Raw genomic sequence first — 14,700 nt, 5'->3', positions numbered from 1 at the left:
CCCCACCCCCCCCCCCACCCCCCACCCCCAATGCTGCACTGTACCACACTGCTGGACTTGCTATTCCATCTAGGAACCTCAAAGTGGAAAGTAAAAGACAATCTTTTTGTCATTATTTGCTGTAACCTAAAAGGTACTTCAAAGAAAAACTAAAAGCAAAAGATGGCTTGCTGATACAAAAAAGGCTCCTGCGGTTTTTGTGTGGCATTAGAACAGTTGATGATTAATGTAATAAGGGGAGGTTTTAGAGCCTGGTAGCCATTGGAAAATGTTCTTGAACCGAGGTACTGGCCTTCAGACTGCACTACCTTCCACCTGAAGGTAGCAATAAGGGTGATGATGTTGACTGTCTATTTGAGGTGGAATCTCATTGGTCTTCATTGGATGGGAGGTCAGAGCCTGCGATGGACTTGGCTACATTTACTAACTTAGTTTGGAAATTACAGTGCGCAGAAACGGTGACGCCAGTGTTATTTTCACAGTGCACCTGCAGCCGTACAATAGCTTTACTCAATCTCATCAGACTTCTAAAGTAGAGGCATTGTTCTTAAGGTCGAGGTTGTTGCAATGTGCTGGCTCCAGGAGAGGTCCTCTGATCTTGGCTCCCAGGAACTTGAAGGGACTCCCTCCACTTCCTAAAATCCACAATAAGATTCTTGGTCTTGATGTTGAGAGCAATATCTTTGTTCTGGTACCATACAACCTTAAGGTTCCCATGTTGATGGACCATGCTGCGGATCCCACAGCTGCTGATGAGCAAGTCAAGGATCCAGTTGCACATGTGATGGTGCTGAATTAGAGTTAATGAACCACAGAATGATGTAGGTGCTGTTATTGTCCAAGTGTTCTAATATAGAGCATAGGGGCAATGAGAATGGTATGAGGCTCCATAGCTCAGTGGTTAGAGCATTGGTCATGTAAACCAGGGTCGCAAGTTCATTCCTCGCTGAGGCCTCGTTTCTGTGAGGGGCACTTGACAAAGTGGTGACTCTGTCTTCCTTATGGTAGACAAAGTTAAAGAATTCCACATGTTACATTCAAATGTAGTATTACGTGATAATAATGGATGAATTGAAGTGGATCCAGATCCTGCTTGAGGTAGGACTTGATCTACTTCACAACCAACCTCTCAAAACATCAGTGCTACTGGCCAATAGTCAGAGGTGATGGTCGTTGAGACCAAAGAAACATCCAGATTTTTGTCATCTGCAGTCTCTGGTGTCCAGGAAATTAACCTCTTGATAACTGCATCGAAATATGCCTCTGGCAGCCAGGAACAATCTGTTGCAGTAACAGCATGCCAAACAGTATCAGTGCAAGAGAAAGAATTATGTTTTGAACTGAAGTTCATTATCAAGATTGAGGAAATGCAGTGTAGAAGCTGATGGGGAGGTTGGGGCAGGGACACCAGGCAGAGGTGAAATTTGATAGAGCGAGAGAGATCCAAGAATAACCAAAAGGAAGGAAGATGAGTCCTAAAGGGTGGAGCAGGTGATTAGAAGACAAAGGCTGTCAGTCCTGGAATCTGGTAAGAATGGTGGCATAGAGTGGCCAGATGGAATTGGAAGGGAGAGTCAGGGAGGAGATGGAAGTAGAGAGGGCTGGAACCAAAGATGGGGAATTAAAATTGTTGTGTGGGTGGGAAAGGGGAAGAACAAGGGGTACAAAAAAAGGGCAATGTACAAGATTAGAATATTCTATGTTCATACCATTGGGCTGTAGACTGAGAGTGAGATGTTGGGCATCATTCAGGCAGGTAATAGGAAGAGAAATTGGAATGGCATGCATCTGGGAGCTCAGGGTGACTGCTGGGGAAGAGCATTGATGCTTTGTAACACTGTCCCCAAGTGTGCATTAGGTCTCGCCAATGTTGAGGTCACATCCAGACACTGAATGCAGTAGAGGAGGTGTATTTAATTAAAATTCTGCTCATAATTCAATTAAAGCAAACAATACAAAAGCAACTTTAATATTTTAATTGTATTTATACATGGCATCAATTTGCATGAATCCATAGTCATAAGTGCTCCACACTGTACTTGGATTTTTGCATGACAATGAAACATAGCCTGATTTTCTAGCTTAATGCTTCTCTTATTAATACTATTCATATCGACATTCTTGTACTTCAATTAATTCTGACCCAATTGTAAAAACATTTTACATTTTGGATGTATTGTGCAAATATATTAAAGAAGTCTCTAAAATGCAAGCAAAATCTATATAATTATTAACAAAGATCATGGCTTAGATAGATTTAATCACGAAGAAACCCAAGTTCAGATGATGACCATTGTTTTACTGGAATCCAACTAAACTAGAGATGTATTTGCAATATTCAATACATTTCAAATAGAACTAGTTTTAAAAATTCAAAACTTCCCACATGTTATAATTGATCTTGTTCTGTTTAAATTCCAAATGCCATACACAACATAAACCTAAAAAACGCTTTGGTATTCAACCAGAATATTCCCACCTACTCATCTCTTAGATTTAGAGGCATGCATTTTGACCATTTCACAGCAGTAATTGAATACGACAAAGATGCCCTTTTACATTATCTATCATTAGTTAGCAAGAAGAATTCTCGTACAAATTGCTCTGTATTTTTCAATAACTACTAAGTGTGTTCATATATATATATAAATGTATATAATACCATAATGAGCACCTCCTTTGAATGAAGGATGCTCCTTCATATATGTTAGACGTGCTACGCTGTTAGTTCATCACCAAACAACATTTTTGTTTTGTATATTCTCATTCCAGGAACTTATTGTATTTCAATTCATAAAGGAAAAATGAAATACTGACAGAAATCAATGAGACTACAGTATGTGCAAAAGGCTTTGAACAGGTAACAATTTAACTAGTTATGGAGGGCAAGGGGCTCATCAACTATGAACACAGTACTTAGTATTGTAATAATTTAAAAACCTGTAGCTTCATCATTGCTCATGTCCTCTTCTGAGAATTATTTGTAGGATCTGCTACATTATCACACGCAAACCATTTCATTGGAATATCCTTAAACTGCACTGGATGGAGCACTTATGCGGCGGCCTATATAGATTCTACAAAGAAATTTAAAAAAAAAGTCAATTCTCCAGCACAAATCTGCAAATATGGCAATCTAGTACTACAACTAACACAAATGAATGATTCGATTTATTTTGAGAATAACTGGTCTGAGGACATGAATGCTCAGGTTCTGAGATGTGATAAGTCCTTTCATTGGAAAGAGGACAGAAGGTACTGGTTTTTTTTTTAATGTGGCAATTTTTAGCTCTAGAAATACTCAACCAAGGTAATCAGATGCTTAATCTTTTATCCAAAATCCTTAGAACCAGACACTTCTCAGATTTTGGACTTTTTCGGATAACGAAATAATATTAAAAGAGCAATACTTTTAAGTAACTGGGGGGAGTGGGAGGGTAAATGAAATGAGATAAAGATAGACTGCTCTCTTCTCAGCTGCCCAAATTGCTCTGCCGCTACCTCCTTGAGCCGCTCACTCTGTCAAATACCCTTTCAGTGGAGTGGCTGAAATTCTGCTGGAGAACAATCCCTGTATTTTTAAAATGTACAGTAAGACTTCAAAATTAAATTGTCTCAAACTAAGCTTAATACCTGAAAATATACTATACAGGCAGTTTTTTTAAAAAAAAGTTCAATTTTCAGAATTACGGATAAGCACCTGTAGACTGGCATGTTTTTTAGAAAAATTCAAATCCAAAGAGGCAAATCAAAAAATCAGTATTTATTAGGCTCTCGTAAGCTGGTTATTAAAATTATATTTTAGTTGGTGGATGTGGTGGGTGGGGAGGGCTTTAAGATTAAGGATAATTTGTTTAACTATTTTCAACATTACTCTATGGAATATTAGATTTTTCAACGATGAAAACGTCAGCAATATTTCTACTTGTCAAAATTTGGATAGGGAATAGCAATGGAAGTAATCTTGAATGCAGGAAAACAGCAAGATCCCACAATCGGCCAGTACGAAATTGGACAAGGCACTATGCTCGCTTTTACGGATACAGATAAATATACAACATGCTCAGAGTTCAAGATACAGCAATAAACTGATCACAGGAAATAATTCCTTAACCTTAAAAATGTGTCATACAGGCTAACTTAAATTTGTGACTACATTAAGATGTTTGGAACACAAAACAGCTTAAATCAAGTTAATTCACCAAATATCTTAATATGTCCCAATAACTTACCCCAAACCAACAGCCAATATGTGGGAGATGAGTAGTGAAGGCAGGAAGACCTTCAGAAATTCAGCGGAGAAAATACCCCCTTTTTTCATAACGCCAGTATTCCTCATACTCAGAGTTCCAGAATGCTTTGGGTGTTTGAACTGGAATTCTCTAGGTGAAAGAGTGGTGTTAAATGCCAAAATTAATGTCACAATATTAACAAATCTTTTAGTTCATCATGTGTGCAATGAAACCATTTCTTTCCCCCTCCCCCAACCCATCCATCAGTCTAATCTCAGTGCCTTGCCTGAATCCTCCACCAAACAAATCTTTAAAAAAAAAACTGAGCAAGTTGTATGTCACTTTAAACTGTATAGAGTAACCGTGTCACGAAATACTGAGTGACATTTCTCTCCATGGATGGTGCCTGACCCACCAAATCCCTTCTGCTTTTCTTTGTTCACTGCAGCAAGATCCTAGCTGATTCAGTACCACTTTCCCACCATATGATTCCTTCACTGTGCAAGCTCTTCTGGTCTCCATATGTGCTCAACGGAGCTTCAGCAGCAATCTTAACTAATCTCAGGTACGAAAATATTTCCTCTCGTCGTCAACCATTCCATGACTGATTTCTCAGCTCGAGACTCTGCTCCCTGGTTTCACATGAGAAAACTACTTTCAAAATTGGATCTCAAAAGAGATCACCACTCATTTCCAGGCTTGTTCATTCTCCCCTAGCCAAGTTGTTCATCCCAGAGTTTGTTAGTAAACCCAAGTTGCATTTTCCTTTATGACTTTATTCAAGCAGAGACAAAATACAACAGCCTGCCCTGCATTGTCTCATCAATCCCTGTGCAACTGCAGAATTCTTTTTTAAACTTTGTACTTCCATACATCTGTAATAAAAAAAACCCAGCATACCACTGGGCTCCTATTGTATCTGCCCAAACATTCTGTATTCCATGAATCACTGCATCAATATCCAATACTTAATGCTCATCATATTTTTAAATTAATTTTTCTCTCAATTTTTCTTTATTGTATTTCTTCTTTCCATTCGTACAACCAGTATACATTCAAGGCGAGTCAGGATGGCAGTGTACACAGGGAGAGCAGGGACGTCTTTCAATGCTTCCCTTCCCACCCTCCATGATAGTCCCTTGGAGGTTTAAACTGCCTGTAGAAGAAGCCCAGTAGTGTTTTGTTTAAAACCAGAGACCCAAGGTCGGTACCCGAGATGGCAGTGCACTATTAGGCAGCCCAGATCATGAAGGTTGCAAGTGCCAGGGGAGCAGAGGACCAGGGCAGAGAATCAGAGAAGGAGAACACTCCTCGAAGAGGAGCAGGTCTGGGAGAGGACCCTAAACAGCAGGAGACCAGTGCAGGGCTGAGCTGAAGAATTCAAACCTGGCCATGAACTGTGAACCAGATAACAAGACTGGGGCTAATGATGAGCAAGCTGCTTGGATCCTTCCAGCTCCGGTTCACCTCATGAGGCTACACAAGTGCAGAAGGCAGCAGACTGAAGGAGATTCACAGCCTCTATGCATCTGCAGAGACTATTGCTTCTCTTGTCTTGATCATGGTATTAGACTAGAGGTGCCTCTGTGTGCCTTCACGGGGCAAAAAAAAAGATAGTGTATTTTATGCACATGACTAAAGGAATCTCAAATATATCCCACTGTAGTAGTATTTTCTTTTTAAAAGAAGTCACTTTCTCACTCACTGACCAAGCCTAGACATGTTAAATAGTCATGGTACAGGTAAAAATAACTGACAGTTATGGGTCTGATGCTTGAGAAGTTAACAAATAAGATAATAGACATTTGAAGTGAATGCAAGAACTAAAAGAGCAACATTTCAGTTGTGCAGGCCCCAGAATACTTTGTTGGAGCTAAGGTAGGACGAGAGGGTTCAAGAGGCAGGGTAAGGTGTTACTATGCAAGTTAGCTGCCTGTAAGAGAACTGGGTCAAATTAAGTGATACAAGTAAATTTTTTGGGATGTGGGTTAGCAAAGAGAGTGACCAATTTACTTTGTTATTCTACTTTCCTTCTCCAGTAATTATGAATTTATTGTCATACACACAAATAGAATGTAGATAGGTACCAAAATTCTTTAATGCTGAAGCCAAACAGTTAGGGGAAAAAAAACCCCATCTAAAATAGCATGCATTAAATTACCCCAGTACAGAAAGAGACGAATATTCAGTTATACTTGTAGTTAGTGCAAGGAAAAAAAATGTTCAGTAAATTAAATGGTGCAATCATGAAGTTATGTCTTTGTGATCCCAGAGTATTTATGGTTTGGGTAGTAAGGGGGAGGTTCAAGAGCCTGATTGCAGTTGGGAGAAAATAAAACTGTCCTTGAACCTGGAGGTGCTGGACTTCAGATTCCTGTACCCTTTTCCTGAAGGTAACAGTGAGAAGTTGTGACCAGGGAGATAGGGATCATTCACATTGCTGGCTGCCTTTGTGGCAGTGCCTCACATAGATGCCATCAGTGGATAAGGGGTTGGAGTCCATAATGGACTTGTTTTTGTTTGCTTCCTTCTGCATCCCTGGGCACTCAGATTACAAAGCAGAGCTGGTTTGCAACCAGTCAGTATACTTTCCACAGTGCACCTGTAGAAGTTTGATGGGGTATTCAACAACATGCCAAATCTGCTCAGACTGTAGAGGCATTAAGTTACTTTCTTTCAGATAGGGTAGCAAATTCTCTGATTGCTCAAATTTGCTGATTCCCCCATCTATGGATAATGTTGCTCAGAAATGATTAATTGAGGAACATTGGTAACAATGGATAATAAATCCAGTCTGTACTTACTTTGGGGGGATATTTTCTGGTCTGCTTGACCAGTCCCATATCCAATCAGCATTCTTCTTCATTATATTTTCCACCTCCTTCTTTCTTTCAAGATAATCTTCTTCAGACTAAATAGAAAATTCATGAAAATATTACTACCTGTGACCATTCTTTTTGCACATACCATTCATGCTATGCTTTTTTAATGTTGTTAAACTATAACAATTGTATGGGGGAATCATGACAGTTATTTTATGCCATGTTTTTCTAACAAGGAGACAAAACTCTCCAATCACCTGTAATTACTTCTAGCAAACTCTAAAGATCTTACAGGCTGCTACACTTCATTGGATGGTCTTTTTCAGGTACTTTCCGGAGTGTTCTTCAATCATAACGTTAAAGACATTGGTAAGTTTGACTATGCAGCTGGCACTAATTAGAAATATATTCTTTATTTCAGATTGGATCAATTGTCAACCTTCACAAATCAAGCCAATCATCATTTATGTGAATTATTGAAATGCAAATAATTTCTCCACATGCCACATTCGATATGAACTATACAGATTGGAATCTTCTGGATGAAAAGAAGAATTTTTTTAAATTCTCTTTTTTCTTTTGTTATTATGAGATTTTGATGTTACTGACTGTTTGGCTGGGGAGGGAGAGATGTGCACTTAAGTTCTTTACTAGTCATCAGTCACTGGTGGGTGACCCACACCCAATTTTTGTTTAGGGGATTACTACCTTTGGTAGTTTTTTTGGTGGGGGGGGGGAATTTTCTTTTTTTTTCTTTATTATTTTTTATTCTTATTTTTAAAAATTTTTAATTTTTAATTTGTGATTTTTTTTATTGGAGGGCCTATGTACATTGATTTGAGTTTTTATATAAAGATACTATTGGTATTTAGTAATAATAGTAGATATGTCAACGTTGAGGTTTGCTACTTTTAATGTTCGAGGATTAAATGTAAACGAGTCTTGGCGTATATTAAGAAAATGAAAATTGATATTACCTTTTTACAAGAAACACATTTGAATGTTAAAGAAAGTATGAAATTGAAGAGGGACTGGGTTGGGCATGTATATTCTTCCTCATTTAATTCCAGGGCTAAAGGTGTAGCAATTTTGATACATAAAAATTTATCTTTTGAATTACAATCAATGGAGGAAAAGGCAGGATGTATCCTTAAATTAAATTGTAAGATTTTTAGTGAATTTTGGACTTTACTTAATATTTATGCTCCAAATGGAGATGATGAAGTATTTATTTCAGATGCATTTTTATGTTTGGGTCAGGCTAATGATAATATTTTAGTTGGTGGTGATTTTAATTGTGTTTTGGAACCTTTATTAGATAAATCTCCGAAGAAAGTTAAAATATCCAAGATGGTAATTCAGGTTCAAGCGTTGATGAAAGATCTTAATTTAGTAGATATTTGGAGATGTCTTAATCCGACAGAGAAAGATTTCTCCTTTTATTCATCAAGACATGAATCATTTTCGAGGATTGACTTCTTTTTAGTATCGGCACATTTACAAGGGAAAATACAACAAGCGGAATATAAAAGTAGGGTGATTTCAGATCATTCTCTGTTATATTTTACATATGAAACTTCTGAGAAAATTCAAATGGCCTATCGTTGGAGGTTTAATACAATGTTGTTAAAAAACATGGAATTTATTGATTTTTTGAAAAAACAAATTAATTTGTTTTGAAAGAAAATTCTAATTCTGTTCAAAGTAAATTTGTATTATGGATTGCTATGAAAGCCTATTTGAGAGGACAAATAATTAGTTATACTTCTAAAATAAAAAAGAATCGATTAAATCAGTCTTGAATTAGAGAAACAGATCGATGAGTTCGAAAAGGAATTTCAGAAAGATGCTACAGAAGATCAGAAAATAGAATTATCTAGGCTGAAATTGAAATATACTTTGCAATCTTATCAATTTGAATGTGTGATTAATAGGACTAAACAACGGTATTACGAATGGGGAGAGAAAGCACATAAGGTACTGGCATGGCAATTAAAGAAAGAACAGATATCGAGGACTATTAGTGCTGTTAGACAGAATTCTCTCATTACTTATAAATCTCGTGAGATTAATGATGAATTTTATTCATTTTATAAAAAGTTGTATACATCTGAAGGAAAACAGGAAACTGGATCGATTGATCTTTTTTTAAATCACAACTGAATTTACCGATATTAGAGGATGGAGATATACATGAGTTAGAAGAACCATTTACTGATTCGGAAATTAAAATGGAAATGCCGAATGGTAAATCACCTGGCGATGATGGAATCTTGGTTGAATTTTATAAAATTTTTAATGACGATTTATCTACAGTGTTTGGGGATGTATTGCGTCAAGAATTATGAATTACTGGAGTCTTGTTCTAGTGCTTTAATTACAAGCAGGGTGAAGACTAATCCAAAAGAGTTCTACAAATATGTTAATGGTAAGAGGAAAGCTAGAGACAAAATTGGTCCCTTAGAAAATCAGAGCGGAAAACTGTGTGTGGAGCCTAGAGAAATGGGGGAGATATTGAACAGTTTCTTTTCTTCGGTATTCACTAAGGAGAAGGATATTGGGAGATGTGAGATAAAAAAAGCAAATTGGGTAAATATGGGGAATATAGAGATTACAAAAGGTGTAGTTTTAAGGCTTTTGAAGAATATAAAGGTGGATAAGTCTCCGGGACCAGACGGGATCTTCCCCAGGACATTGAGAGAAGTGAAGGAGGAAATAGCAGAGGCTCTGGCGGTAATTTTCCAAATGTCATTAGATATGGGGATAGTGCCGGAGGATTGGCGCATTGCGCATGTGGTTCCGTTATTTAAAAAGGGTTCAAGGAGGAAGCCTGGCAACTATCGGCCTGTAAGTTTGACGTCTGTGGTAGGTAAATTAATGGAGAAAATTCTTAGAGATAGTACTTATAAACATCTGGATAGACAGGGTCTGATCAGGAGCATTCAACATGGATTTGTGGGAGGAAGGTCATGTTTGACCAATCTGATTGAATTTTTTGAAGAGGTGACTAGGAATGTGGATGAGGGTAGCGCAGTGGATGTTGTCTATATAGACTTCAGTAAGGCCTTCGATAAGGTACCACATTGATGGTTAGTTAGGAAGGTGCAGTCTTTAGGTATAAATTTTAAGATACTCAAATGGATTGAACATTGGCTGAAAGGGAGAGGCCAAAGAGTGGTAGTGGATAATTGTCTGTCAAGTTGGAGGCCGGTGACCAGTGGTGTGCCTCAAGGATCTGTATTGGGCCCATTGTTGTTCGTTATATACATTAATGATCTAGATGATGGGGTGGTGAATTGGATTAGTAAATATGCAGACGATACTAAGATAGGTGGAATAGTGGATAATGAAGAAGGTTTTCAAGGATTGCAGAGGGATTTGGGCTGCTTAGAAAAGTGGGCTGAAAAATGGCAGATGGAATTTAATGCTGATAAGTGTGAGGTGCTTCATTTTGGTAAGAAGAATCAGAATAGGACATACGTGGTAAATGGGAGAGCATTGAGGAATACAGAAGAGCAGAAAGATTTAGGAGTAACGGTACATCGTTCCCTGAAGGTAGAAACTCATGTGAATAGGGTGGTGAAGAAGGCTTTTAGTATGCTGGCCTTTATCAATCATTGCATGGAATATAGGAGTTGGGAGGTGATGTTGAGATTGTATAAGACGTTGGTGCGGCCTAATTTAGAGTTCTGTGTGCAGTTCTGGTCGCCTAATTATAGGAAGGATATAAACAGAGAGGAGAGAGTGCAGAGAAGGTTTACCAGAATGTTGCGTGGGTTTAAGCATCTGGAGTATGGGGAGAGATTGGACAGATTGGGTCTTTATTCTTTGGAGCGTAGAAGGTTGAGAGGGGATTTGATAGAAGTATTTAAGATTATGAAAGGGATAGACAGAATGGATGCGGATAGACTATTTCTGTTAAGAGGAGGAAAGATTAAAACAAGAGGACATGAGTTAAGAATTAAGGGGCAGAGGTTTAGAGGTAACATGAGGGGGAACTTCTTTACTCAGAGAGTGGTAGCAGTGTGGAATGATCTTCCGGGAGAAATAGTGGCGGCGGAGTCAATTGTATTATTTAAGAAAAGGTTGGACAGGTATATGGATGAGAAGAAGATGGAGGGTTATGGGCATTGTGCAGGGAGATGGGACTAGAAAGGGGTGTTTGGTTCGGACTAGAAGGGCCTAATGGCCTGTTTCCGTGCTGTAATTGTTGTTATGTTATGAAATTCCAAAAAAAGATAGAGTTCTTTGAAAGTATCTTCATATAGACCAATTTCATTGCTAAATGTAGATTATAAAATAATAGCTAAAAGATTAGCAAATAGACTAGCTAAATTTTTACCAAAGTTGATTCATATTGATCAAACAGGTTTTATAAAGAATAGATATGCTTCAGATAAGATTTTGCGCGTGATTAGTTTGATTAATAGATTTCTACAATCTTTAGATCATCCAATGGTGATATCCTTAAATGCAGAAAATGCATTTGATAGAGTTGAATGGAATTTTTTGTTTCAAGTTTTGGAGAAATTTAAGTTTGGTCCTTCTTTTATTGGTTGGATTCTATCTATAGTAAACCGGTAGCTAGAGTATTGACGAATGGTTTGATTTCAGAATCTTTTAAGTTAACTCGATCAACTCGTCAAGGTTGTCCTTTATCACCAGCTTTGTTTGCGTTAGTGATTGCACAGTTGATAAGACAAAATACACAGATACAAGGTATGAAAGTTTTAAACGAGGAGTATAAAATCAATTTATTTGCTGATGACATATTGGTGTATTTAACAAATCCAGCTCAGTCGCTTTTCCATTTGAAGGAATGTTTAATACAATATGGATGTCTTTCTGGATATAAAGTTAACTGGGGAAAAAAGTGAAATATTACCAGTAAACAAAGGAGATTATTCAGTTTATAAGAATACTGACTGAATTAAATATCTGGGTATAATTCTGAATGTTAATTATCAATCTTTATATAAATTATGTTCCGTTAATGAAAAAGATCAAAACTGATTTGATTAAATTGAAAGATTTACCTATTAATTTAATGGGAAGGATAAATACAATTAAGATGAATATCTTTCCGCATAAAATATCTGTTTCAATCTATTCCGTATTTACTTGATAAAACTTTTATTCGAGATTTAAATAAAATGGTTAGGGAGTTTTTATGGAGGGGTAAATTTTCGAGAGTAGCTTTGAATAAATTAACTACGTTTACCACATTTTCAAAATTATTATGAGGCAGCCCAACTTAAATTTATTAGCTCATTGATGGATTTGGTAAGAACTCCTAGTTGGGCTAAAATTGAGAAGACAAGTATTTCTGAATTTGAAATACATCAATTTTTGTTTAGGTGGAATATGAATTTGTTACAACAATATAATATGCCTATACTCAAATATTTAATGAAGTTATGGATGAAGAAAAATAAAATGATAGGTTCTAGGGGTAAATTATTGGCTTCGACTCCATTGTATAATAATCAACATTTCTTTTTCAATACATAATCAAAGTTTATTGCATTGGAGATTTAAAGGTGTGAAAAATTTGGGAGATTGTTTTAAAGAGGGTAAGTTTTTATGTTTTAATCAGATGAGGGAAGATTTTGGTATTGATAAGAATTCTTTATTTCTTTATTATCAAATTCGATCTTTGGTAAAATGTATGTTTGGTAGAGATGTGATTTTACCCAAAATGACTAAATTAGAGACTTTTCTTATGAAGGAACCTGAAAAATTTTAAAAATATGGTTTTAATGAATCAGATTTGTGTTTTAGATGTGGTGATACGGTTGGAACTTTTTTTCATGATGTTTGGTCATGTATACATATACAATCTTCTTGGAAGAAAATTCAATCGTTTTTAGAATATCTGTATAAGATTAAAATAGTTTTAGATCCAACAGTATTTTTTGGGTAGTTTACAACCTCTGAAAGGCTTGGGATTAGATAAGTTCCAGATTGCTTTTGTATATTTAGCTTTATCCGTAGTGAAAAAATGTATTGCTAGTACGTGGAAAGATACAAATATGATTGATATTAATAGATGGCATAATGAGATATAACCATATAACCACTTACAGCACAGAACAGGCCAGTTCGGCCCTACTAGTACATGCCATAGCAAATCCCCACCCTCCTAGTCCCACTGACCAGCCTCTCTAGTCCCCTCCTATCCATGTAACGATCCAGTCTTTCCTTAAATGTAACCAATGATCCTGCCTCGACCACGTTTGCCGGAAGCTCATTCCACATCCCCACCACCCTCTGCGTAAAGAAATTTCCCCTCATGTTCCCCTTATAATTTTCCCCCTTCAATCTTAAACCATGTCCTCTAGTTTGAATCTCCCCCTTTCTTAATTGAAAAAGCCTATCCACATTTACTCTGTTTGTCCCTTTTAAAATCTTAAACACCTCTATCAAGTCCCCTCTCAATCTTCTACACTCCAGAGAAAAAAGCCCCAGTCTGCACAACCTTTCCCTGTAATTCAGACCCTGAAATCCTGTCAACATTTTCATGAACCTTCTCTGCACTCTCTCTATTTTGTTTATATCTTTCCTATAATTTGGTGACCAAAACTGTACACAGTACTCCAAATTTGGCCTCACCAATGCCTTGTACAATTTCATCATAACATCCCTACTCTTGAATTCAATACTCCGATTTATGAAGGCCAACATTCCAAATGCCTTCTTCACCACACCACCTACCTGAGTATCAGCCTTGAGGGTACTATTTACCATAACTCCTAAATCCCTTTGTTGCTCTGCACTCCTCAATTGTCTACCATTCAATGTATATGACCTATTTAGATTTGCCTTTCCAAAATGTAGCACCTCACATTTATCTGTATTAAATTCCATCAGCCATTTCTCAGCCCACACCTCCAGCCTTCCTAAATCACCTTTTAATCTACGGTAATCTACCTCACTGTCCACAACACCACCAATCTTTGTGTCATCCGCAAACTTGCTTATCCAATTCTCCACCCCTACATCCAGATCATTAATATATATAAAACAAATAATAGTCGACCCAGGACCGAACCCTGAGGAACTCCACTCACTAGTCACTGACCTCCAATTGGACAAACAATTTTCTACCACTACTCTCTGACACCTTCCATCCAACCACTGCTGAATCCATTTCACTACCTCTTTATTTATACCTAATGCCTCCACCTTTTTTCCTAACCTCCTGTGGGGAACTTTGTCAAAAGCTTTACTAAAGTCCAAATAGACAACATCCACAGCTTTCCCTTCATCAACCTTTTCTGTAACCCCCTCGAAGAACTCAATCAGGTTTGTCAAGCATCATCTACCCCTGACAAAACCATGCTGATTACTCCCTATCAATCCCTGTACCTCCAAAAATTTGTAAATAGCATCCCTCAGAACACTTTCCATCAACTTGCCCACCACAGATGTCAGACTTACAGGCCTGTAATTCCCAGGTTTGCATTTGGACCCTTTCTTAAACAGAGGAACCACATGCGCCACCCTCCAACCCTTTGGCACTACCCCCGTGGCCAGTGACATCCTAAATATCTCTGTTATTGGCCCCACTAATTGTCCACTAGCTTCCCTGAGTGTCCTAGGGAATATTTTGTCTGGTCCGGGAGATTTATCCACCTTTATCTTTT

At 37.5% G+C, this 14,700-nt stretch overlaps 1 protein-coding gene across 2 annotated transcripts in view; it reads right to left on the bottom strand.

Moving 5' to 3' along the window:
• Positions 1 to 1,961: 1,961 nt before the first annotated feature.
• Positions 1,962 to 14,700, bottom strand: part of bnip3 (BCL2 interacting protein 3) — a 46,715-nt gene continuing 33,976 nt past the window's right edge. For both annotated transcript variants that reach the window (XM_069899623.1, XM_069899624.1), the window contains exons 4-6: positions 7,037 to 7,143; positions 4,233 to 4,382; positions 1,962 to 3,077 (exon numbers count right to left, since the gene is read on the bottom strand). In XM_069899623.1, coding sequence (XP_069755724.1) covers positions 3,032 to 3,077; positions 4,233 to 4,382; positions 7,037 to 7,143 — 303 coding nt within the window. In that variant the 3' untranslated portion in view covers positions 1,962 to 3,031. The remainder of the gene's footprint in view (positions 3,078 to 4,232; positions 4,383 to 7,036; positions 7,144 to 14,700) is intronic.

The sequence above is a fragment of the Narcine bancroftii genome, chromosome 10 (genome assembly GCF_036971445.1).
Source record: "Narcine bancroftii isolate sNarBan1 chromosome 10, sNarBan1.hap1, whole genome shotgun sequence".
In the NCBI taxonomy this organism is placed as follows: domain Eukaryota; kingdom Metazoa; phylum Chordata; class Chondrichthyes; order Torpediniformes; family Narcinidae; genus Narcine; species Narcine bancroftii.
Note: the sequence above shows the minus strand (reverse complement) of the source record. Positions and strands in the feature narration are given on the sequence as shown.